At 46.9% G+C, this 26,942-nt stretch overlaps 1 protein-coding gene across 2 annotated transcripts in view; it reads right to left on the minus strand.

Annotated features, from left to right (window-relative positions):
* The window catches only part of MLXIPL (MLX interacting protein like), a 141,547-nt gene extending 119,844 nt beyond the window's left edge, over window positions 1-21,703 (minus strand). The window contains exon 1 of one of the 2 annotated variants that reach the window (XM_073565755.1): window positions 21,400-21,702. In XM_073565755.1, the coding sequence (XP_073421856.1) occupies window positions 21,400-21,638 (239 nt within the window). In that variant the 5' untranslated portion in view covers window positions 21,639-21,702. Of the gene's footprint in view, window positions 1-21,399 lie in introns of both variants that reach the window. The other variant, XM_073565756.1, reaches the window with a different exon arrangement.
* Window positions 21,704-26,942: the final 5,239 nt, after the last annotated feature.

Below are 26,942 nucleotides of genomic sequence, written 5' to 3' on the forward strand. Positions count from 1 at the left end.
CCTGATCAGGTCTTATAAAAGACGATTATTAGCTGTAATTGCAAACAAGAGTTATTCCACAAAATATTAAACCTAGGGGTTGAATAATAATTGACCCACACTTTTATGTTTAAAATTTTTTAACATTTAACTGAGCAACACAACTTTTTGGTTTGTAAGATTTATGCATCTGTTAATAAATCCTGCTCTTGTGTGAAGTTTGAAGGCTCTTAACTTAGGCCTCTTTCACACATCCGGTTTTCAGCATCAGGCGCGATGCGGCGAAAAGTGTAAAAACCGGATCCGGCGCCGGTTGCCACCGGATCCGGTTTTTCCCCCATTCAGTTTCATTATTGCCGCATCGCGCCGGATACCTATGCGGCGTATCCGGTTTTTGCCTGATCCGGCAAAAACAGCCTGTCCGGCGTCTGGAAAAAACGTTCCATGTAACGTTTTTTTGCAGCGCCGGACCGGCTTTTTCCACAGCGCATGCCCGGACTCTGTGAATGTTAACCCCACAAGTGCCCGGCGAGAGAGAGAGAGATCTCTCTCTGTCACCCGGACACTTGTGAGAGATCTCTCTCGCCGGGCACTTGTGGGGTTAACACTCACAGTGTCTGGGTGAGAGAGAGAGATCTCTCTGTGGGGTTAACCCCACAAGTGCCCGGCAAGAGAGAGAGATTCTCTTGCCTGGACACTAAGTGTTAACCCCCCATGTCTCTCTCTCTCCACCGCCCTCCCCTCCCCTCCCCTCTCCTATCCTCTCCTCCCCTCACCTCCCTTTCAGCAGCTGTCTCATTGGCTGCCTCTGTCCACCTCGTCCTGCGGCTCCTTTAATAATGTCCGAGCCGTATCGTCTCGCCGCACACACATCCGGTGTCACGGCTGCAGGCTGGATCCGGCGGCCCGGCTTTTCGCCGCACGCCGCCGGACCCCACACACCGGATGTGTGAAAGTAGCCTTATTTGCATCTTATCAAACCTGCTAAATCTGCAGGGGGTTGAATACTACTTGTAGGCACTGTATCTGGAATAATGTACAAAAGGCCAAAGTCACCTGCCAACAAGGGGGCCAGTAAAGAGCAGGGCTGTGGATTCAGAGTCCATTTTGGTGGAGTTGGAATAAAATGGACCGACTCCTAAATTATATAATACATTGGGTGCAGTAGTACATTGCAGATGTGCTGTAAGAGTTTTAGAATTCATAATGCTGCATACTGTGCGTCTATTCACTGACATGTAGCGGCAACCTGTTTACTAGCACCGGCAACATGGGCTGGAGAGGGGGACAAAGCGAAGACCCTGTACTTGGTGCTATAAGTGCTACCAGTACTGATAATGGCAGGAGCTCCTTGCATGCCCTATACCAGAGGACGGTACCATAATGGGGGGGCGGGAGTCTGCAGAGGACAGCTATTTACTGAGCATAAGAGCTCGTTCAGACAAAAGGTATTACATGTCCATGTGCTGTCTGTATACAAAACAGCACCCAAACTGCACACTGACCAATGCAAGCCAATGCGGTAGATCACATTTTTACATACGGACTGTTAGTCTGACTGTAAAGATTGGCAGCACACATTAATTCGGTCAGTATTCTGAATCAGACTTGCTCATTAAAAGCAGGGCTGCCATTAGGAATTTCAGGGCCCCATAGTGGCAAAATTTTCAGGGCCCCCTTGAGACTCATGGTCCTGTACCATGTGTCTCCCATCCTTCAATATAGAAGAAAAAAAAAAAAAGCTCACCATTAGATGAATTCCTGTGGCTTTGGGTGTGGACTCCAGGATGGTGCTCGGAAAAAGCGGCTGTGGTAATCAAACAAAAAAGTTCCAGCAACAAACATCCAAATCAGATTGTTGAATAGACATTAAAACTTCATCTTTATTGCAATGCCTTTAAAAACATACTGTTAAAATTGTAAATCCATGGAATCACGCGTTTCGAACAAAAAATGTTCTTAGTCATAGCCATAAGAACATTTTTGTTCGAAACGCGTAATCCCCTGGATTTACAATTTTAACAGTGTTTTTAAAGACATTGCAATAAAGATGAAGTTTTAACGTCTATTCAACAACCTGATTAGGATGTTTGTTGCTGGAACTTTTTTGTTTGTCTCCCATCCTGCCCTTTGTCTCCGTGTCTCCCATTCTGCACCTGTGTCTCCAATATGCCGCTTGTCTCCATTCTGCTCGTGTGTCCCCAAACTACCGCTTGTCTCCAATCTGCCGCTCGTCTCCAATCCTGCCACTTGTCTTTATTCTGCCCCTGTGTCTCCAATCTACCCCGTGTGTCTCCAATCTGCCCCTTGAATCCCATCCTGCCACCGTGTCTACATTCTGTCCCCGTGTCTCCATTCTGCCCATGTGTCTCCATTCTGCCCATGTGTCTCCATTCTGCCCATGTGTCTCCAATCTGCCCCTTGTCTCCCTTCCTGCCCGTGTCTCCATTCTGCCCAGTGTCTGCAATCCAGCCCCCGTGTCTCCACTCTGCTCCTATGTGTCTCCAATCCTGCCCTTGTCTTCATTCTGCCCCCCGTGTCTCCAATCTGTCCCTGTGTGTGTCCAATCTGCCCCTTGTCTCCATTTTGCCCCTGTGTGTCTCCATTCTGCCCCGGTAGGATGGAGACACATTGTCTATGTGTCTCCATCCTGCCGGGGAAACATATTACCGCTTTCAATAATAAAATTTAAAAAAAAAAAAAAACAAAAAAAAAAAAAACAAACAAAAAACAAACTTTCTTCTAACCTGGCAGCGATCCTGCGGCGAAGAGGTTATCATACCAGAGAACACGAGCTGCACACAACCTGGACAGCTGCTGCGTGAGCTGAAGGACCTGTTGTGACGTCATCGTCGTATGATCAGATGGCAGAGCTGATAAATGGTGAAGGTCTGTGATAATGACGTTCACCACAGGTCCTTCAGCTCTTCCACTTCGTGTAGCTCTCTGATGTCGGCCGCTGTGGTGGCTGTGCTTATGTGTGCGCCGCAGCTTACACAGCACTTGGGGCCCGATGACGCACAGCACTTGGGGCTCGATGACTAGAAGCATAGGAGCGGGGCCCCTGACCTGCGGGCCCTTCTGTACTACTGCTCACCAGGCCCCATACAGCAGTAAGGGCAGTAATGCCCTGATGGCGGCCCTGTTGGTATATATGCAATGTAGCATAGTTTTATGACCCGGTAATGTTGCCAGCGATTGGGTGGGCAGAGATTATTGAGGTATGCTTAATTGATGGGGGTAATGTAAGTCCACCCTGGAACTGCCGGTGTATGTCATCTGTTATGAATGAGTCACCGTAGGAGGCAAAAACAGAAATACTAGCTAAGTCCAGAAAACCAGAGAAGTTGGCAGCTATCGGATTGCAGACCCCTGAACCTATCAACAACTAGCATTAGCCGTGGGGGGTTCCTACGGTGCCCTAGACCCCTCGATCACAGCCGGAGAACTAAATAGCCTAAAGACAGAAAGTGAAATCTAAACTGCCCCAGAGCAGACCTCAAAGCAATAGGCAGCCCCCAACATATAATGATGGTGAAGCAAGATTAACCCCTTCCTGACATGAGACGTACTATCCCGTCCACGGTACCCGGGCCCGTATGACCGGGGACGGGATAGTACGTCTACCGCGATCAGCGGCGCCCACGTGGTGAGCGCCGCTGATCGCGGCCGGGTGTCAGCTGATTATCACAGCTGACACCCGGCACAATGTGTCAGGGGCGGTCACGGACCGCCCCCGACACATTAACCCCTTGCACACCGCGATCAAACGCGATCGCGGTGTACCAGGAGTTAAAGGGAAGCATCGGCAGGGAGGGGGCTCCCTCCGTGCTTCCCTGAGCCCCCCACGGCAGCGCAATGTGCAGCGCTGCTGCGGGGGACTCCTATCCTCCAGGCCCCCAAATCCAAGATGGCGACGGGGGCCTTCGGGGGCCTGGGGAAGCTGGCTTCCTCAGTGCCTGCAAAGCGCAGGCATGAGGAAGCCTTGTGCACTGCCTGTGACAGATTGCTGATCTGTCACAGTGATCTGTGATGTGACAGATCAGCGATCTGTCACAGGACAGTGATGTCCCACCTGGGACTATGTAATAAAGTAAAAAAAAATTAAAAAAAAAGTGTAAAAATAAATTAAAAAAAATCGCCAAATAAATTAGTAAAAAAAAAAAAAAATATTCCCCAATAAATTCATTTTTTTTAAATAATAAAAAAAAAAAAAACAATAAATGTACACATATTAGGTATCGCCGCGTCCGTAACGACCTGCCCTATAAAACTGTCCCATTAGTTAACCCCTTTAGCGAACCCCTTAAAAAATAAAAATAAAAAACGAAGCAAAAAATAATTTATTATCATACCGCCAAACAAAAAGTGCAATAACGCGAGATCAAAAAGACGCATATAAATATCCATGGTACCGCTGAAAACGTCATCTTGTCCCGCAAAAAACGAGCCGCCACTCAGCATCATCAGCAAAAAAATAAAAAAGTTATAACTCGCAGAATAAAGCGATGCAAAAATAATTATTTTTTATATAAAATAGTTTTCATTGCATAAAACCGACAAAAACATAAAAAAAGACCTAAATGAGGTATCGCTGTAACCGTACTGACCCGAAGAATAAAAGCGCTTTATCAATTTTACCGTACGCGGAACGGTGTAAACGCACCCCCCCCAAAAGAAATTCATGAAACGCTGGTTTTTGTTCATTCTGCGTCCCAAAAATCGGAATAAAAAGCGATCAAAAAATTTCACGTGCCCGAAAATGGTACCAATAAAAACGTCAACTCGTCCCGCAAAAAATAAGACCTCACATGACTCGGTGGGTCAAAATACGGAAAAATTATAGCTCTCAATATGTGGTGATGCAAAAACTATTTTTACAATAAAAAGCGTCTTTTAGCGTGCGACAGCTGCCAAATATAAAAACCGCCATAAATAGTAAATCAAACCCCCCGTTATCACCCCTTTAGTTAGGGAAAAATAATAAAATAAAAAAAATGTATTTATTTCCATTTTTCCATTAGGGTTAGGGCTAGGGTTAGGGCTAGGGGTGTGTTGGGGTAGGGTTAGGTTAGGGTTAGGGCTAGGGTTAGGGTTAGGGCTAGGGTTAGGGTTAGGGCTAGGGCTAGGGTTAGGGTTAGGGCTAGGGCTAGGGCTAGGGCTAGGGCTAGGGTTAGGGTTAGGACTAGGGTTAGGGCTAGGGTTAGGGGCGTGTTGGGGTTCGGGTTGGAGTTAGAATTGGGGGTTTCCACTGTTTGGGCACATCAGGGGCTCTCCAAATGCAACATGGCGTCTGATCTCAATTCCAGCCAATTCTGAGTTGAAAAAGTCAAATGGTGCTCCTTCCCTTCCAAGCTCTGCTATGCGCCCAAACAGTGTTTTACCCCCTCATGTAGGGTATCAGCCTACTCAGGACAAATTGCAAAACAATTTTTGGGGTCCAATTTCTCCTGTTACCCTTAGGAAAATAAAAAATTGGGGGCAAAAATATCATTTTTGTGGAAAAAAAATGATTTTTTTATTTTCACGTCCGAGTGTTATAAACTTCTGTGAAGCACTTGGGGGTTCAAAGTGCTCACCACACATCTAGATAAGTTCCGTGGGGGGTCTAGTGTCCAAAATGGGGTCACTTGTGGGGAGTTTCAATAGTTTAGGTACATCAGGGGCTCTCCAAACGCACATGACAACCGCAGACCATTCCATCAAAGTCTGCGTTCCAAAACGTCACTGCTTCCCTTCCGAGCCCCGACGTGTGTCCATACAGTAGTTTTCTCCCACATATGGGGTGTCAGCGTACTCAGGACAAATTGGACAACAACTTTTGGGGTCCAATTTCTCCTGGTACCCTTGGGAAAATAAAAAAAATGGTGACTAAAAGATCATGTTTGTGGAAAAAATACGAATTTTTTATTTTCACGCCCGGGCGTTGTAAACTTCTGTGAAGCACTGGGGGGGTCAAAGTGCTCACCACACATCTAGATAAGTTCCTTGGGGGGTCTAGTTTACAAAATGGTGTCATTTGTGGGGGGTTTCCACTGTTTAGGTACATTAGGGGCTCTCCAAAGGCAACATGACACCCGCAGACCATTCCATCAAAGTCTGCATTCCAAAACGTCACTACTTCCCTTCCGAGCCCTGACGTGTGCCCATACAGTAGTTTTCTCCCACATATGGGGTAGCAGCGTACTCAGGACAAATTGGAAAACAACTTTTGGGGTCCAATTTCTCCTGGTACCCTTGGGAAAATAAAAAAATGGTGACTAAAAGATCATGTTTGTGGAAAAAATACGAATTTTTTATTTTCACGCCCGGGCGTTGTAAACTTCTGTCAAGCACTGGGGGGGTCAAAGTGCTCACCACACATCTAGATAAGTTCCTTGGGGGGTCTAGTTTACAAAATGGTGTCATTTGTGGGGGGTTTCCACTGTTTAGGTACATTAGGGGCTCTCCAAAGGCAATATCACACCCGCAGACCATTCCATCAAAGTCTGCATTCCAAAACGTCACTACTTCCCTTCCGAGCCCCGACGTGTGCCCATACAGTAGTTTTCTCCCACATATGGGGTATCAGCATACTCAGGACAAATTGGACAACAACTTTTGGGGTCCAATTTCTCCTGGTACCCTTGGGAAAATAAAAAAATGGTGACTAAAAGATCATGTTTGTGGAAAAAATACGAATTTTTTATTTTCACGCCCGGGCGTTGTAAACTTCTGTGAAGCACTGGGGGGGTCAAAGTGCTCACCACACATCTAGATAAGTTCCTTAGGGGGTCTAGTTTCCAAAATGGTGTCATTTGTGGGGGGTTCCACTGTTTTGGTACATCAGGAGTTTTCCAAACGCGACATGGTGTCCGATCTCAATTCCAGCCAAAAACGTCAAATGGCGCTGCTTCCCTTCCGAGCTCTGCCATGCCCCCAAATAGTGGTTTACCCCCACATGTGGGGTATCAGCGTACTCAGGACAAATTGCACAATAACTTTTAGGGTCCTGTTACCCTTGGAAAAATAAGAATTGAGGGTGAAAAGATCATTTTTGTGGAAAAAATATGATTTTTTAATTGTATGGCTTTATGTTATGAACTTCTGTGAAGCCCATGGGGGTTCAAAGTTCTCACCACACATCTAGATAAGTTCCTTAGGGTGTCTAGTTTCCAAAATGGTGTCATTTGTGGGGGGTTTCCACTGTTTTGGTACATCAGGGGTTTTCCAAACGCGACATGGTGTCCGATCTCAATTCCAGCCAAAAACGTCAAATGGCGCTGCTTCCCTTCCGAGCTCTGCCATGCGCCCAAATAGTGGTTTACCCCCACATGTGGGGTATCAGCGTACTCAGGACAAATTGCACAATAACTTTTAGGGTCCTGTTACCCTTGGAAAAATAAGAATTGAGGGTGAAAAGATCATTTTTGTTTAAAAAATATGATTTTTTAATTGTATGGCTTTATGTTATAAACTTCTGTGAAGCCCATGGGGGTTCAAAGTTCTCACCACACATCTAGATAAGTTCCTTAGGGGGTCTAGTTTCCAAAATGGTGTCATTTGTGGGGGGTTTCCACTGTTTTGGTACATCAGGGGTTTTCCAAACGCGACATGGTGTCCGATCTCAATTCCAGCCAAAAACGTCAAATGGCGCTGCTTCCCTTCCGAGCTCTGCCATGCGCCCAAATAGAGGTTTACCCCCACATGTGGGGTATCAGCGTACTCAGGACAAATTGCACAATAACTTTTAGGGTCCTGTTACCCTTGGGAAAATAAAAATTGGGGTGAAAAGATCATTTTTGTGGAAAAAATATGATTTTTTAATTGTACCGCTGTACGTTATAAACTTCTGTAAAGCCCTTGTGGGTTCAAAGTTCTCACCACATATCTAGATAAGTTCCTTGGGGGGTCTAGTTTCCAAAATGGGGTCACTTGTAGGGGGTTTCCACTGTTTAGGTACATCAGGGACTCTCCAAACGTGACATGGCGTCCGATCTGAATTCCAGCCAATTTTGCATTGAAAAAGTCAAACGGCGCTCCTTCCATTCTGAGCTCTGCCATGCGCCGAAACAGTCGTTCCCCCCGACATATCAGGTATCTGCGTACTCAGGACAAATTGCACAATAACTTTTGCAGTTCAATTTCTCCTGTTACCCTTGGTAAAATAAAAAAAATTGAACCTGAAGTATTTTTTTTTATGAAAAAAAGTTAGATGTTCATTTTTTTTTAAATATTCAAAAAAATTCCTGTGACGCACCTAAAGGGTTAATAAACTTCTTGAATGTGGTTTTGAGCACCTTAAGGGGTGCAGTTTTTAGAATGGTGTCACTTTTGTGTATTTTCTATCATATAGACCCCTCAAAGTGGCTTCAAATGTGATGTGGTCCTAAAAATAAAATGGTGTTGTAAAAATGAGAAATCGCTGGTCAACTTTTAACCCTTATAACTTCCTAACAAAAAAAAATTTTGGTTCCAAAATTGTGCTGATGTAAAGTAAACATGTGGGAAATGTTAGTTATCAAGTTTTTTGTGTGCCTTATCTCTGTGATTTAAGGGCATAAAAATTCAAAGTTGGAAAATTGCGAAATTTTCAAAATTTTCGCCAAATTTCCGTTTTTCTCACAAATAAACGCAAGTTATTTGAATGAAATTTTACCACTAACATGAAGTACAATATGTCACGAGAAAACAATGTCAGAATCACCGGGATCCATGGAAGCGTTCGAGAGTTATGACCTCATAAAGGTACAGTGGTCAGAATTGTAAAAATTGGCCCGGTTATGAACGTGCAAACCACCCTTGGGGGTGAAGGGGTTAAAGAACACTCACACAGATAGAAAGATAGGCTGAGCAAATGATGGGGCCCAAGCTAACTAAATAGGACAGGATAGAAAAGCTGCTGTCTGCAATCCGCCAAAACCCTATCAAAACAAGAGCCAACAGGCTGATAGGGAAAAAAGCCCTGAAGACGCTAGGCTTCAAAAAGACTATATCAGTACTCAGGTATTTTCTGAAGAAAGCGCAAAAAGGAATTCAGCTCACCCCAGCAGGGAATGGCAGAAATCCAGAAAAACAAGGCAAAACAAAACCCAAATGCAAAAAGCAGAGCAGAAAACTTAGCTTTTGAGGAGCAGGAATCAGACTGGTCTCCTAGAATCCCTCAGAGAGATCACCAGGAACGCAGAAGGGCGTCGGCTGCCTAATATCCAGTCAGCAATTCCCGTCACCCAGTCATCATCATCCAGCTCAGGTGCTTGGTAATCAGCCTCACTACCTTCCTTCACCAGAAGAGGGAGTTCATCAGACCTCAATGGTGAAGGGGAAAATGAACTCACAACAGTCATCATCCATCATGGCATCCGTCATCTGTATCTCTGTAACCTCCTGATGAACAGTGCTATTGACGAGGAAATGTGTCGGTACCCTTGACAATGCATCTGCATTTCCATTTTCTCAGCCAGAGCGGAATTTAATGCTATAATTGAACTTAGCAAGGCAGGCGACCCACTGCTGCTCCAACGCTCCCAGTTTTGAATTCTCTAAGTGAGCCAGCGGGTTGTTACCTATCATGACTAGCACCTCAGCTCCTCCAAGATACTCGGCAAAGCATTCTGTCTCTTAAATACCTGCTGCCATAGGCAATCACTCGCTCTCGGCCATCCTGCACCTGTGCTAGTACCGCCCCCAATCCATGAAGACTACCCTCTGTGTACAACAGAAAAGGGGTGTCAAACCAGGCATACGCCAACAACGGGGCACTTGTAAGGGCGGCTTTCACTTCATCAAACACTAAACAGGCTTTTTTTGTGCTTCCAGAAACATTTAAAACTCATTTTACTGCCATTAAACAGAATCTGTCACCAGGTTTTTGCCACCTAATCTGAGAGCAGCATAATGCAGGGGCAGCGACCCTGTTTCCAGTGATATGTCACTTACTGGGCTGCTTGCTGTAATTCTTATAAAGTGACTGATTTATCAGCAAGAGATTATCACTAGAGGACTAATATACCTGCTGTCATGTGATCTTTCTCCTTATTCATGATCACTGTGTAACCCCGCCCACCACTGATTGTCTGCTTTCTGCCCCTACATCATACTGCTCTCAGATTCCCTTTAATGCTCAACTGGAACAAATCACCATCTGGGATCATTTGCATGTTTTAGGTTCCTCTGCCTCTTTTAATCCAGGGATAACATTATGTAATGGTGACCAGAGAATATTTACCCCACTACCTGAAATAACTGCAATTAAAATATGTTTTATTTATGGATCAAGTAGAGGAAAAAAAATTATCCATTACTAAACCCAGGTTGAAAAAAGACCTTGAATCATCAACTTCCACCTATGCAATTATGTAAGCTGTACATTAGGAAAATGCTTGAAATGCAATTCCCTATAATATTATTTTCCAAGAATTTCACTTATTTGTTTCAGTGTAACGTGCTAGCTATAAACCCAATCCCTGGATCAAAAAAGTGCAAAACCCTCCGGAAACAATTGCACATTTAATCTGTATTTCTTATGGTGCCTAAGGAAAGCCATAATGATCGGCGCCTGCTTGGTGACAAGCGCAGTTAGTTGCCTCTATAATGAAGTGAATTACCATTTATGAAAGGGTTAATACTTGGGTCCTATCAGTAATAGCCCCTGAAGTAACCATGACAACTGTTATGAGGTCATAAACACGTGTGATAAAGACGATTCCATAATAGAAGGCCGCGCTGCCACGATCAGTGCCATTACTGATGCGCCTGAGGACGTTGAGCTTGACCACCCCACGTAATGTGCCGACCTTGGTGAAATTTGGAGGTTCTAGCAGGGAAAGGGGGGTTGTCTGCTTTAGACACTCCCAGGGCATGGGAAGGCAACAGAGGGGGGTCCCCAGCACTGGATCCCCTTCCATTACCCTCTACAAAGAGCTGCTCTCCTTTGGGAGTTCATTGAAGCACCTATCACTTTAATGGGTGATAAATTGGGGTGCAGGAAGGGGGGGGGGGTGTATTTCTCCTATTAGGGATTATTCATTATGAACAATCCCGTAACCAAAAGTCTAAATTTTTAAGAGTTGGACCTGGATCTATAAGGAAGAAACGGTTCATCCATCTGGGCAATCAGATCAACTAAATTGGGTATAGCAACCAATGTGGTGACCGATATCGCAGCCAGATCTCTCCCACATCTGGTTATCACATTTATAGTCTATATTTGTTATGTCGTTCTCTGCAAATTTAGTAAAATGATCAAATTGTAAAATTCTGCAGTTACATCTGCTATATCGGCACTAACTCTCTAAGCCCAAGGGAAGGGCGATCCTCCAGCCATGGTTCCCTAGAGGTTTCCACCACAGGGGGTTTTTCCTCTCCTGAGTGCTGGAGGGTGACTCTTCGTGAGTCAGGGGTTGTGCCATTTTTGGTGTCATGAATTTAAATAAAATTGAGAACGTTTGACACCTAATTACAATGCTTTGTGTATTTATTTTGTGTGCGTCTATCAGATTCATTTTGTTTAGGAGTTGGGGTCTATCACGTCACTGTGTCATAGGGCTGGACATCTGCCGGCCACAGTTTTGCCCCAGGTGTTGCTCCTCTCTGCTGAACATCATGGAGCAGAGAAGACAAGCAAGTGTGCATTCACCATAGGAATAAGGATTTATATTACAGCAGGACTACAAGCAGCTTCCTCGCCTCATTCACACAGTGAGTATTTGGGGCAGTATTTTACATCTGTATTTGGAAGCTAAAAAACAGACAGGAGCAAACACAGAGAATACAAATAACTGAATCACTTTCACCTCGTCTGTGTTTTGGACCCACTCCAGGAGTCGGTTAACAAATACTGATGCAAAATATCTCCATGTAAAAGTGCCCTAAATACTTACTGACTTCATCATTACATCGATGACAGCGCTGCAGACAGTAACTTATCTCCATGACTCTGCTCAAGTTGCTGAGCTCACTAATCGCCGGCAGCGCTGAAGACAGTAACAGACACCATGGGTGGCACCAGAGATTCAGTCCTGGAGCAGGGGAGAGTGTGTAAAGTACAGGGGAACAGAGATTTCACCTTCTGAACACCCTTCATAAAATACGACGCATTTCGAACCAGGAATGTTGTAAGTTTGAAATGCGATGGTTCTTACAGAAAGTGTTCACTTCAACCTTTTGCAAGGTTTGTATATTTTTTCACTTTTTTCAATGCATTAAATTAAAAAAAATAAATAAATGATACTCTGAAAGGTGGATCCTTTACCGCTCTTGGACAGGTCTACTTTTTTACTACAAAAATTGAGGTGTGTTGAATTTGTAACGACCAGAGGTCCGAATAAGATCCAGTGGGTCACAAACCGAGACTGAGGCAGAAATCCCAAAAGTATCTTTACTCAAACAGCAGATAAAGTAGAACTTAGTATGTGGAAGAAACAGATTGAAATACCCTTATAAAAGTACACTCACTCAGCTGGAGCTGAAATCACTATGCCAATCTCAGGTTCCCTGAAGAGTGTATTACACTGGGATTTACAAAAAATTTACCTAACAGAAAGGTCTATTCAGGTACTCAGAGAACAGGTGTAAATCAAATGTAGTGATATCAAGGGACCCCCTGGAATGGCACACTGAGTAGAACCTACAAAAACATATAATAACAATACATATAAATATAATACAAAGGTCCTTAAGCGCTTCAACTATGGATACCTGAGTATCTATGACTATGGTACCTTTAACCTGAGATGAGTCTCCTCTCAGGAATATAGAATGCATAGGCTGCAGCCAGTCCCAATCTTCGGCGCCAATCAGTTGCAGCAACACAAGGTTCCTCGTCTTGTCGGCCGGTGCAGAGCCCAAACGCCGTGGACTTATAGTTCTGTAGCCTCAAGATGCCGTCTTTCCTCCTGTAGTCCTCACAAATTCTCCTAGAACCAATACACCTGTTTCTCTATAAAATATCTGTCAAATATTTCTTCTCAGCTCATCACAACAGGGACTCTACAAAGCTCCACAGTCACACAGCTCTCAGGAACGCACTGTATTTGTTCCACAGCAAGGCCTCAGGCTCCCAAGATGAAGGGGTTGCAGTAAACAAATAGCTCCCAAGCGTTCCGATTCCCGCGGGACAGTCCCGATTTCGGGTCCGTATCCCGCCGTCCCGGCCGGGACGCTTTCTTTCCCGCGATCGCAGTCAGATGACCGCAAAATACAAGCAGTCTGACTCGTTCCACTGGAAGTAACGTGCTGTAAGCTGACCGCCGGAAGTGACTGCTGACCTCATTTCCGGTGGTCAGCTTACAGCACATCAGGAGGAGGTAATCGTTCGGGACTCCGGGAGGACCGAACCGGCGGCCGCAGCAGCGCTTTAGTACCACCCGGCTCTCACTCTACTCCATATGATCCCAGATCCTGCCTGTCTCTGTCACATGCTGCCGTGGCGCTTGTGCGCGGCGCAAGGAGCAGCAGCATGTGAGAGCGAGACAGGCAGGATCTGGTATCATATGGAGTAGAGTGAGAGCTGGGTGCTGTATGGAGCGCTCACTAGGGAGGGATTGTTGTTGACTCAGACTGCCGGAAGTGTATGAGCTGGTGTCCATGACGACGCGTGACTCCCTCTGTCCTCCTGCCGCTGCTCTGTCAGGTTTAACCCTTTTGTTACTTTTCCTCACAGAGACTGGAATGGCCAAGAACTGACAAGAAACTGTCCTGTGCCAGCTATACTTTATACGAACCGTCCACACACTGTGCCAGCTATATACAAACCGTCCACGCACTGTGCCAGCTATATACGAACCGTCCACGCACTGTGCCAGCTATATACGAACCGTCCACGCACTGTGCCAGCTATATATGACTGTCCACGCACTGTGCAAGCTATATACATCCGTCCACAAAATGTATTTATGTGTACCGGCAATATACAGCCACCCACACACTGTATACACGTGTACCAGCTATATACAGCTGTCCACATGTGATCAGCAGTGCTAAATGGGTGTGGTTGGGGGGCGTGGATATGGGAGTGACTACTGAAATGGGTGTGGTTAGGGACGTGTCCAGCTTTCCTGACCGTCGTTTTGCCCTCACCAACACTATCTCCCGGAGAGAACAACTCTGTTTGCACGGGTCGCATGTCCCTATGGGCCACCTGACAAAGACGATCACCCACCACCTGATGCACCACCCTCAACCGCCGCCGGTGTTCTCGTACCCATTCGGATGCAGTCTGAGGGGGATTGGAGGAGTGATCCGGCATGTTCAAATCCTCAATATCCAGGGCTGGGTCTCCCAAACATCAATATGTGTGGTGAATAGCCAGTAGTGCTGTGTACTCTATTATTGTAGGCCCACATCAATTCGGGGAGATACTTAGGCCAGCGTGCCTGCTGTTGACCCTCTAATGTCCTCAACATTTGCAACAGGATCTGATTAAAGCGCTCACATGCCTCGTTACCCTGGGAGTGATAAAACGTTGTTGTCGACTGTTCGATACCATACAGCTGGTGCAGCTCCTTCATCAGTGTCCCTTGGAAGCATGCCCCTTGATCCGAGTGTATTCTCTGCCGACACCGGAACACTTGGAAGAAATGTCGACACACGGCCTCAGCCGCCAACTTTGCCATCTGGTCTCTTGTCGACACAGCTACAACATACTTGGTAAAGTGATATGTCATTAGCAGGCAATAGGAGTACCCCGACGTAGAGTACCCTATCAAAACGTAGTCAATCATGAGTAGCTCTAACGGAGCCGAAGTCTTAATAGACTGCGTGGGAGCCCGCTGCTCAGGGCTTTTGCTGAGCCCACAGACCTGACACTGCCTACACGCGTCTGCCACCATCCCTCCCAACTCAGGGCAATAGAGGATTCGCTGCAACCACTGAAGTGTCTTTTCACTTCCAAAGTGAGCCCCCCTTCTCATGCGCATCGCAAGCAACCACTGGACCCATCCACACAGGGATTATCAGTTGGTACCAGTGCTGCAGCTCAGATGGTAGGTACACCTTATGATACAAAAGGCCCCATTCCACATACAACTTGTCCCATTGTCGCAGTAGTTTCATTCCTTCTGTGTACAGTTGAGCCTTGTCCTCTGCACTAGGTCAGACCTCGTTTTGTATTGACGTATCAAATAAGCTAAAGCCCCCCGTCACACATAGCGATCTCACTAGCGAGATCGCTGCTGAGTCACAAGTTTTGTGACTCAACAGCGATCTCACCAGCGAGATCGCTGTGTGTGACACCTATTAGCGACCGGCCCCCCTGCCGGTATCACTGATCGTTGATGGAAAGCCCTGGACATATTTTTGGTCGCTGGTCTCCCGCTGGCCAGCACGCATCGCTGCGCGTGACAGGCGGGAGACCAGCGATCAGCGAGCTGGTAACTAAGGTAAACGCAGGGTTTCGAAGCACCGGGCTTAGAAAACCGATGTGTACCTTAGTTACCAGCATGCTGATGCAGGGAGCTGGTAACCAAGGTACACAACGGGTTTCTAAGTGACACACGCCCCTTACAAACCTGATGTGTACCTTGGTTACCAGCTCCCTGCATCAGCGCACTGGTAACTAAAGTACACAGCGACGCCGCGCGCTCGGCGTCACTGGTGCTGATCACTGGTGAGATCTGCCTGTTTGACAGCTCACCAGCGATCCTGACAAGTTGATATCGTTGTCGGGATCGCTGGCGAGTCGCTATGTGTGACGGGGCCCTTAGGAAATCAAGAATTAGTGTGTGCACATGTATTCCCCTTAAAAAACCTTTAATGATTCAATTTAAAATACACCAACCCAGTGAAGAAAGGTATATGCCGAGAATATACCCAAAATAGACTAGCCTAACAGATACCATATAATAGGCCTATGATTGCCCCTACCTGACTGTGGAGGTTGGCACCCTAAAGAACGATTTTTTGGCTCCCCCACTCAACGTAGACTATCCCTTACGGCCCTATTACGCCCTACAACAAAGGTGGGAAAACAACATATTAAAGGGCAGCGATGAAGAGAGTCTTGGAACTAAAGATGATTTCCCAAGGGTATCTGATAAACATATAAATACGTCAAATATCAAACATCATGAACCATGATTAGTGCTCCATCTCATCATCTTTATAAAAAATTATTATCTGATGCAAGCCCACAGTAATGACCTCATAAGACGGACTCAGTATTTCATTCTCAGTCAAGGGAAAAAAAATGTACTCCACAATGGCAACACCTTGGTGAGCACTGCACGGATAACCCCTCCTCCTAAATCTATAATACAGATCCCTAGATTGCCTTCTAAAGGTACCCAAATCAGAACAGTTCCTTCTGATCTGGAGAAACTGTCCCTTGGTTATTCTGTTTTTAAAGGGCCTGTCACACTAAGCAATATTGCTATGTCTGATACTTACCTCCGACCGCTCCCCCGCTGGTTATCGCTGATTGCGCGAGAACGTCCTGGACCGTTTCTCGTCGTCAGCTTCCTGCTGTGGAGACGAGCGACGCGTGGACGCGGGCGGGAGGACATCAGGATCGCCTCGTCTGACAGGTAAGTAGCGACCACCCGCGATGTCGCTGGTGAGATATGCCCGTGTGGCAGCTAACTAGCAACCATTTAGCGATGCACCAGCAATCCTGACCGCATCATATCGCTGGTCGGGATCGCTGGTGCATCGCTAAGTGTGACAGTACCTTAAGAGGGGTTGGATTATGACTCGTCCATCTTAACAGCTTTGGATGGACCGCTAAATGAGGCTTTTTCTGTTAATAGGCAAACCCTCCTTAGTAATGATAGGGTCCAGACTGATGATCAAAAGAATCTGGCTAGACTTATTGGAACATTTGATGGGCAATCTGAAAAGGTTTACCAGGTTCTAAAAAAAAAAAAAAAAAAAATACTGGGGGGGTTCTTCTAGCGGACCCCAATGTAAGTAAATTTGTCTCAGCCAGACCAAATATTGAATATAGCGGAGGGGGGGGGGGGGGGGGTCGCTCGATCGGGGACTGGCTGGTCCATAGCCTCTATCAGAGACCGGGTAAGGCGAGTACCTGGCTCGACAGGAAGCCTCTAGGTTTCTACAAGTGTGGAAATTGCTCTAGATGTGGTATGATGACTCAGGGGGAAGACCTTTTGTACTGCGGCCAATGGTAGGAATGGCCATTCTAACACCTGTATACATTTATTTGTGAACCATTCCATTGTAGGTTTTGCTTTATGTTTAGTATCATTGTCTTCTTGGAAGACAAATCTCCGTCCCAGTCTCAGGTCTTTTGCAGACTCCAACAAGCTTCCTTCAAGAATGGTCCTGTATTTTGCTCCATCCATCTTCCCATCAATTTTAACGATCTTCCCTGTCCCTGGTGAAGAAAAGCAGGCCCAAACCATGATGCTGCCACAACCATGTTTGACAGTGGGGATGGTGTGTTCAGGGTGATAAGCTGTGTTGCCTTTACGCCAAACGTATATATTGGCATTGTTGCCAAAAAGTTCGATTTTGGTTTCATCTGACCAGAGCACCTTCTTCCACGTTTCGTGCGTCTCCCAGGTGGCTTGTTGCAAACTTTAAAAAAACACTTTTTATGGATATCTTTGCGAATTGGCTTTCTTCTTGCCACTCTTCCATAAAGACCAGATTTGTGCAGTGTATGACTGATTGTTGTCCTATGGACAGACTGTCCCACCTCAGCTGTAGATCTCTGCAGATCATCCAGAGTAATCATAGGCCTCTTGGCTGCATCTCTATTCAGTCTTCTTGTTTGCAAGTTTAGCGGGACGGCCAGGTCTTGGTAGATTTGCAGTGGTATGATACTTTTTCCATTTCAATATGATCACTTGCACAGTGCTCCTTGGGATGTTTAAAGTTTTGGAAATCATTTTGTATCCAAATCCGGCTTTAAACTTTTCCACAACAGTATCACGGACCTGCCTATTGTGTTCCTTGGTCTTCATGATGTCCTCTGTGCATCAAACAGAACCCTGAGACTATCACAGAGCAGGTGCATTTATACGGAGACTTGATTACACACAGGTGGATTATATTTATCATCATTAGTCATTTAGGACAACATTGGATCATTCAGAGATCCATAATGAACTTCTGGAGTGAGTTTGCTGCACTGAAAGTAAAGGGGCCGAATAATATTGCACGCCCCACTTTTCAGTTTTTGAATTTCCACAAAAATTTAAAATTGTGTTCCACTTGTTGATTCTTCACCAAAAATTTACATTTGATATCTTTGTGTTTGAAGCATGATATGTGGGAAAAGGTTGAAAAGTTCCAGGGAGCAGAATACTTTCGCAAGGCACTGTACATGTATCATTTGAATTGATTATGCACCTGTTTTGTCTCTCTTTGCCCACTAAATTGATGATATGCTATGTTTAAACACCATATTATTACATGTTTTTTACATGTCCTTATTAGGTGTTAAAACATTGGTATCAATTGTTTTTGAGTATTTATTGTTTAATTATTTATATATAATCTATGCTCTTTCTTGATAATGATAGATTTTGTATCCAAAAGACAATGCCCTGCTTCTTTTATGAATGGTGGATATTAGGACTGAAGTGGACTTGTCTCCCATCCTGCCCCCGTGTCTCCAATCCTGCACCTGTGTCTTCAGTATGCCGCTTGTCTCCCACTCTGCCCCCGTGTGTCTCCCACTCTGCCCCCGTGTGTCTCCCACTCTGCCCCCGTGTGTCTCCCACTCTGCCCCCGTGTGTCTCCCACTCTGCCCCCGTGTGTCTCCCACTCTGCCCCCGTGTGTCTCCCACTCTGCCCCCGTGTGTCTCCCACTCTGCCCCCGTGTGTCTCCCACTCTGCCCCCGTGTGTCTCCCACTCTGCCCCCGTGTGTCTCCCACTCTGCCCCCGTGTGTCTCCCACTCTGCCCCCGTGTGTCTCCCACTCTGCCCCCGTGTGTCTCCCACTCTGCCCCCGTGTGTCTCCCACTCTGCCCCCGTGTGTCTCCCACTCTGCCCCCGTGTGTCTCCCACTCTGCCCCCGTGTGTCTCCCACTCTGCCCCCGTGTGTCTCCCACTCTGCCCCCGTGTGTCTCCCACTCTGCCCCCGTGTGTCTCCCACTCTGCCCCCGTGTGTGTCTCCATTCTGCCCGTGTGTGTCTCCATTCTGCCCCGACATATTGCTGCTTTCAATAACAAAACAAAAAAAAAACAAAAACAAAAAAACCTTCTTACCTGGCTGGGCTCCTACGGCTGAAGGACCCGTGGTGACGTCATCGTCATATGATCAGATGGCAGAGCTGATAAATGATGAAGGCCTGTGATAATGATGTCACCACAGGTCCTTCAGCTCTTCCACTTCGTGTAGCTCTCTGATGTCGGCCGCTTTGGTGGCTGTGCTTATGTGTGCGCCGCAGACCCCGGCCGCAGCGCACACAGCACTTGGGGGCTGATGACTAGAAGCACAGGAGCGGGGCCCCTGACCTGCGTGCCCCCTTCTGTACTGCTGCTCACCAGGCCCCATACAGCAGTAAGGGCAGTAATGCCCTGATTGCGGCCCTGATTATAAGTCAATGGCTGTGTAAAAAACAGATCACATATGGATTACCATTCGTGTGTTTTTCACAGATACACTACAATTATAAAAAGATAATAAAGGGAAAGTACAGTTTCCTCTTAAATTGTCCATATAAAAAAATGGATATCACAGACGCAAAAAAAGGAACACGTGGATGGCATACTGATGACAGTACATATTAACATCATTTTTTTATGGACATACAGTGGATGGTTTTTCAAACACTAGTGTGAACCTGGTCCGGCAGGAGCAGCAGATGAGCAAGGAGAACCGAGTGCAGCAGAATGGAGGCTGGGAGCCGGGTGGGGAGAAAGATTTATTACAGGTGGTCGGGATTGTGTTGGGCAGAATGCCGGTATGATGACAAGGGGGCCTGCAGCAGCTCGGCCTCCAAACGCTGCCGGATTAGCAGGTGGTTAGGACCACTGACACTAGTCTTGATGCTGGAAAGTTCAGTAATGAATTCCAAATAGTGAATGACCTCCTGCGGCCAAAATGCCTTTTATTACAGGCAGTAACAGCCCATCCTGCCACATAACCTTCAACACCCACTATTTGTCTGGCTAAGAGAGACCCTGAAGCTTACCGAAACCTAACCAAACTTTTCATGCAATTATAGACCCAGTGCATAAGTGTGCCTGAGGTCCGACAGGCCGTGACTGGCCTCCTTTATTGAATGGACGTCCTAGGCTTCAGTTTTTACATGCTGATTGCAAATATACAGTACGGTCGCATAATATTAGGGTTAAGGTCACCATCATCCACAATCTGACAGTTTAGCAGTGACGTGCCGGCCCCAGTTATTGCACTGATGTGTTGGCCCCAGTTATAGCGGTGATGTGCTGACCCGGATTATAGTGATGACATGCTGCCGCTGGCCCTTGTTATAGTGGTTACATTTTGACTTTTGTTATAGCGGTGACATGTCGGGCCCAGTTATACCAGTGACATGCCGGCCCTCGTTATAGTGGCGACATACCAGTCCTTGTTACAGTGGTTACGTGCCGACTTTTGTTATAGCAGTGACGTGCCAGCCATGGTTACAATAGTGACATGCCAGTCCTTGTTATAGCGGTAACATGCTGGCCCCGGTTATACCGGTGAGGTGATGTGCCAGCCCTGGTTATAGCGGTGACATGCTGCTGCCAGCCCTGGTTATAGCAGTGACATACTGGCCCGAGTTATACCTGTGACGTGCTGGCCCCGGTTATACCGGTGACATGCTGCTGCTGGCCCCGGTTACAGCGGTGACATGCTGGTCTTGGTTATACCGGTGACATGCTGCTGCCGGCCCCGGTTATAGCGGTGACGTGCTGGCCCCGGTTATACCGGTGACATGCTGCTGCTGGCCCCGGTTACAGCGGTGACATGCTGGTCTTGGTTATACCGGTGACATGCTGCTGCCGGCCCCGGTTATAGCGGTGACGTGCTGGCCCCGGTTACAACGGTGACATGCTGCTGCCGGCCCCGGTTATAGCGGTGACGTGCTGGCCCCGGTTACAGCGGTGACGTGCTGCTGCCGGCCCCGGTTACAGCGGTGACGTGCTGGCCCCAGGTACAGCGGTGACATGCTGCTGCCGGCCCCGGTTACAGCGGTGACGTGCTGGCCCCAGGTACAGCGGTGACATGCTGCTGCCGGCCCCGGTTAGAGCGGTGACGTGCTGGCCCCAGGTACAGCGGTGAGATGCTGCTGCCGGCCCCGGTTACAGCGGTGACATGCTGGCCTTGGTTATACCGGTGACATGCTGCTGCCGGCCCCAGTTAGAGCCGTGTTATTACCACCAGTCTACAATTAACCCTTACAGCAGCACCCCTTCTCACTGCAATCACCGGTTCTTACAGCAGTTCTGTATAACTCTGCCAGCCTCTCCCGGGGCAGCCGTGCCCACGCCGCCCACTTAACCCTTGCCATACCCGGGTCTCACCTGTACGCTAGGCTCATGCACTCGAACAGTCGGGTGAGCGTGGGATCAATGCTGCCGGCAGAGACCGTTCCCAACTTGTGCGGCTCCTCACTCCGGTGTCTGTCATCATTGTGCGGGGAGGAGACCATAAAGTGGCCGCTGTGAATGACCTGCAGCCGGGGCCGCAGCCCCTCAGACTCGGAGTCAGTGTCGCTCTCTGGAGCGGGGCCCCGAAGCTGCCCGGAGCTGCGACCTGCCATGGTGCCAGCACCCTGTGGAAGTGACCGAGAGGGGCAGCGAGAACGACAAGCCACACCCCTCTCTTATCAGCCACCAATGAGGAGAAGAATTTCACTCTCTCATTACCAAACCCACCAATCAAATATAACGATTCGCCTCCGGCTATCCATAGCCACGCCCTTGTGTTAGGTGTCAGTCAGGTCAGGTGAGTGCTATCCGCTTGGCATTGCGCTGCCAGCCCAGGGCAGGTAGTGCAGCCTGCAGCCAGGGAGGAGCCCAGTACAGGGGAGGCGGAGGACTGCCTCATGTCAGCTGTCACACGGGAGTCTCTCCGGTAACGCTGAGTGTGCATGAGGCGGTGCTCGTGGCTACAGCAGGGCGAGCATGCTCCAGTACAATGAAAGCACTCCTTTAAAGGGGTTGTCCACTGTAAATCTTGTATTCCAGTAGTCTGAAACTCACACACAATGAGAAAAAAGTCATCTTTTCAAAATTCTTATTAATGGTTTTTATCGTTTAGGTCAGTGGTCCCCAACCTTTTTTGCACCAGGGACCGGTTTCAAGCAAGACCATTCTTCCATGGCCCGGCAGGGCGGGGATGGAGGTGTGGCAGGGGCGGGGCTTTGGTCATAAGGGGGCGGGGCTATGGACACGGTTGTAGTGTAGCAGTGCATACTTATAATTAAATAACATTTATAATGTGACTCAACTCACCATAGGTTTTGAATAAGTGCTCCATCACCCCCTTCTCCCCATCATTGCCTTCACCCCATCACTCCCTTCTCCCCATCATTGCCTTCACCCCATCACTCCCTTCTCCCCATCATTGCCTTCACCCCATCACTCCCCTCTCCCCATCATTGCCTTCACCCCATCACTCCCTTCTCCCCATCATTGCCTTCACCCCATCACTGCCATCTCTCCATCACTTCCCTCATGGCCTTCTCCTCATGTCCCCATCTCCTCCAGGGCCAGGCTACACAAACACAGACCAATACACACACACACACACACATACATACATACACACACATACATATTATACGTACACACACATACATATTATACGTACACACACACAGACACCACCTCTCTCCTCTCACCTGCCCGCCGCCCGCGCTTCCTCGCTCTGACACAGCAGCGGCGCGCTCCTCTCTGTGTCAGAGACAGGAAGCGCGGGCGGCGGGCAGGAAGCTGGACGGGTCCTTGCAGCTCCGCTCCTGCTATTCCCTCTTGCAGGCAGCGGAGCTGCTTGGATCGCTCCCTGCCGCCGCTACACACGCCGCCCCAGCCCCCGCTACGCCACTGACCGCCCCTGGCTCCCCTTGTGTCCGCGGACCGGCAAGGGCACTGCAGCGGCCCGGTGCTGGGCCGCGGACCGGCGGTTGGGGACCCCTGGTTTAGGTTATGGCGCAGGTCTTATCATTTACTTCAGTTTTCACATAAACCAACACTGGCCAAATATTATTCCATTATTTTACTTTTTGTTAACATGTTTTCCTTTTTTCGACCCCAAACAGTAATATAGTTTTATAATTAGCCCATATAGTAATTCTGACCCCCATCTTGTATTAATCTCTACTATCCAGTTATAATGTCCCCTGTCCTGAAATAATGTCCCTTGCCCAGTAGCAATGTCCCCAATCTTGTAATAATGTCCCCATCCTGGTCCCATCTTATAGAAATGTCCCCTTCTCATAACACTGTCCCCCATTCTGCTGCTCTTTACATACACATTAAAAAAAATTCTTCTCACCTGACCTCTGTCCCTCAGCGAACAGCGTCTTCTTCCTCTTCCACAGCAATGATGTCCCGGGCGGCCACGACAGGATGCCGCCGTCAGCTAGTGGCCTCTGATTGGCTGGTATGGTGGTGCAGTAAGGTGGTCTCTGCATTGTAATACATTTCAATCTAATGCGCATTGAAAAGAAGCGCTGACATCGGCGGCCCCGGCTGGCTGGACTTGATTGTCTCATGGACCTGAGGGCAAAACAACCGAGCCTCAGGGGCCATACGTGGGCCGCGTGTTTCACACCCTCTTTTCTATTCTCTCATGTAAAATTAAAAATAGGCCAGGGCAAGTTTTACGATCCGATTCTCGGACGAAAAATTCGCCAGTGTGTCTCTGCCCTTATAGTGGAGCGTCGACTGTAAACCACTGGCGGCTACTGCACATCTACTATGCGTCACCATCGCTGGGATGTACAATTACAGTAGTTTGCATTAAAGTGATTCTTTGGTTTAAACAAGTTATCACCGATCCATGTGTCCCACAGGGATGGGTGATTGGTGGGGTCCAACTATTGGAAGAATTGGAACCTTTTATCCCTAACAGGACAATTTTATCCCCATTTTAAAATGGGGAGGCAGGTGGGATGTCCAACTGCAGCTCCAGTCATTCTCTTTGGGGCTTCCAGAAAAAAAATCAAGTGCAGCGCTCACAGCCTCTGAAGGAATGAATTGAACAGTGATCAAGTTGCCCATACCGCTCCATTCTAATAGGGATAAAAGCTCCACATTCTGCCAATTGGTGCGGGTCCCAGCAGTCAGTCCCCCACCAATCAATAAGTTATCACTTATTGAGGTGATTACTTTTTTCCCTGGAGAACCCCTGTAAGTGCACCTCTGCAATTGAGTTCTGAGTATTTAATCTGTAATGTAAATAAAGAATCTTATCCTATTTAATATCAGAGAGAACAAAGGACCATCATACACAACACAATTCACTATATCAAGACCAATAATACCACATACAGAGAAGAACTACTGCCACACCGTAACCAGACCACGTATTACCACAACATAGTGACCGAATACTACCACATACAGAGGATAAATACCGCCACACCATGACCAGACCAGATATTAGCACCACATAGTGACCAAATAATACCACATACAAGGACAAATACCACTACACCATGGCCAGATCACATATTACCAGCATATAACGACCAAATAACACCACATACATAAAAGAAATACCGCCACACCATGACCGAACCACAAATGACCAACCTATAGTATCCAAATGCTACAATACTGATACTGAATAAAACCCCCAATACTAACAACATTGTTAGCACCACCAGTGGCATTATACACAAGAGCTCTGTATATCGTATGTAATATACAGTATATAGTGTATAGTGTACAGGTAATAGAGTGATCACCAGTTACATTATACACAGGAGCTCTGTATATAGTGTATAGGTAATAGAGTGATCACCAGTTACATTATACACAGGAGTGCTGTATATAGTGTATAGTATACAGGTAATATAGTGATTACCAGTAACATTATGCACAGGAGCTCTGTATATATTGAATAGTGTACAGGTAATAGAGTGATCACCAGTAACATTATACACAGGAGCTTTGTATATAGTGTACAGGTAATAGAGTGATCACTAGTGACATTATACACAGGAGCTCTGTATATAGTGCATAGTGTACAGGTTGTAGTGTGATCACCAGTTACATTATACACAGGAGCTCTGTATATAGTGTATAGTGTACAGGTAATAGAGTGATCACTAGTGACATTATACACAGGAGCTCTGTATATAGTGTACAGGTAAAAGAGTGATCACCAGTGACATTATACACAGGAGCTCTGTATATAGTGACTGTGTATAGGTAATCCAGTGATCACCAGTGACATTATACACAGGAGCTCTGTATATAGTGTCAGTGTACAGGTAATACAGCAATTACCAGTGACATTATACACAGGAGCTCTATATATAGTGTATGGTGTACAGGTAATACAGGGATCACCAGTGACATTATACACAGGATCTCTGTATATAGAGTGTATGGTGTGCATGTATATGTGATACAGTGACTCACCAGTTACGTCTCTAGGTGAAGTCCTTCATCTTCGCTTTTCTTCATCTGGCACAGACCGCCAGCACTTCTTACAGACAGGACTCATTTCTGCAGAAAATAACACAGTAATCAATAGCTGATCGCTTCTAGAGCATATTCTCCACTTATTCCCCGACTTATACACTATGCCAGATAAAGAAAAAATGCAACATAGTGCTCACCTGCACAGTAACAGGCCCCTCCTTTTGCCCCCCCCTCCATTTCAAAACAGTCTCTGAAAAAGTAAATTATATTACAGCAGAAGCATTCCCTAACTGTCCCCTACAGTAGCTATGTTCACCACCTGCTACCATAAACTAATTTAATAATGTATGTTCCTTATTCTGGCCACCATACAGTAATTAAAGGGAACCTGTCATCCCCCCCCCAGGCGTTTTTAAGTAAAAGAGCCACCTTGTGCAGCACTAATGCTGCATTCTGTCAAGGTGGCTCTGTTACTTAGCTTCCGTTCCACCGCAGAAATAATTGTTTATACAATTGTTAAAAAATACCTGAAATTTGACAGGGGGGCAGGTCTTTCCCCCTCTGATAGACGCCTCGCATCCATCACTCATTTCGTATTTGGCGCCGCTTCCTCAGTTTTCTTTTGAAATGCAGTGCCTGTGCTGTACTATATCTTTTTGGGCATGCGCAATCAGCGCTGCCCGTGCTCTCAGATCACATCCCGGCCTTCATATCGCGCGGCCACAGATCCCGTCCCGCAGTTGCTTATGATTTATTCACACTGCGGGGCTGGGAATCTTGGGCATGAGAGCCGCAGATAACTACTGTCTTCTCTTTTGCAAGCTAAACATTCCCAAACCCTCTAAACGTTCCTCATAGGACATTGTTTGCAGACCGGTCACCATTCTGGTCGCTCTTTTACTTGAAAGTGTACAGTGCAGCAAAAAAGCATTTGATCTTGATCGATAGGTAATGCTTTAAATGTCTCTCAGGGGCTAAATTTCTTAAAGTTGTTGTCTGGCCTTAGGGTACAAGTCTGCCGGCACTTTAAGTGATTGCAGACTTGTGAATGCTCACACGTGCACTGAGAGAACTCCTCGGTGCTGGCGTCGAGAGCGGGCAGTCATGTGACTACAAGTATGTGATTTGTATACTTTCGGCCACATTCCAACTAGACGTATCCAGCATGACTCAATACACTTGTACTTAGCGAGGCAGTGCACGTTTAGTTGTCAGGTGACCACATATATACAAATCACATACTTGTGTTCACAGACCTGCTTCTCCCAACTCCGGGGAATCCTCACAGTGTGTAGTAGACTGGGTCTGGGTGTCCGTGTTCAGTAGGTGTATTGGCCACAAAATTATGCACGTCAGAGTGTGCATTCGCTCTGTCGGCACCATTATAATTTATGCCCCTGTCTGCATTTGTTCCCGAATCCCATTTTGCAGGGGCGTGGTTCGGACATAAAACCCAAGGAGACCAATGA

This window comes from Dendrobates tinctorius, unplaced genomic scaffold (genome assembly GCF_039654945.1).
Source record: "Dendrobates tinctorius isolate UK_male_01 unplaced genomic scaffold, ASM3965494v1 ptg000016l, whole genome shotgun sequence".
In the NCBI taxonomy this organism is placed as follows: Eukaryota; Metazoa; Chordata; class Amphibia; order Anura; family Dendrobatidae; genus Dendrobates; species Dendrobates tinctorius.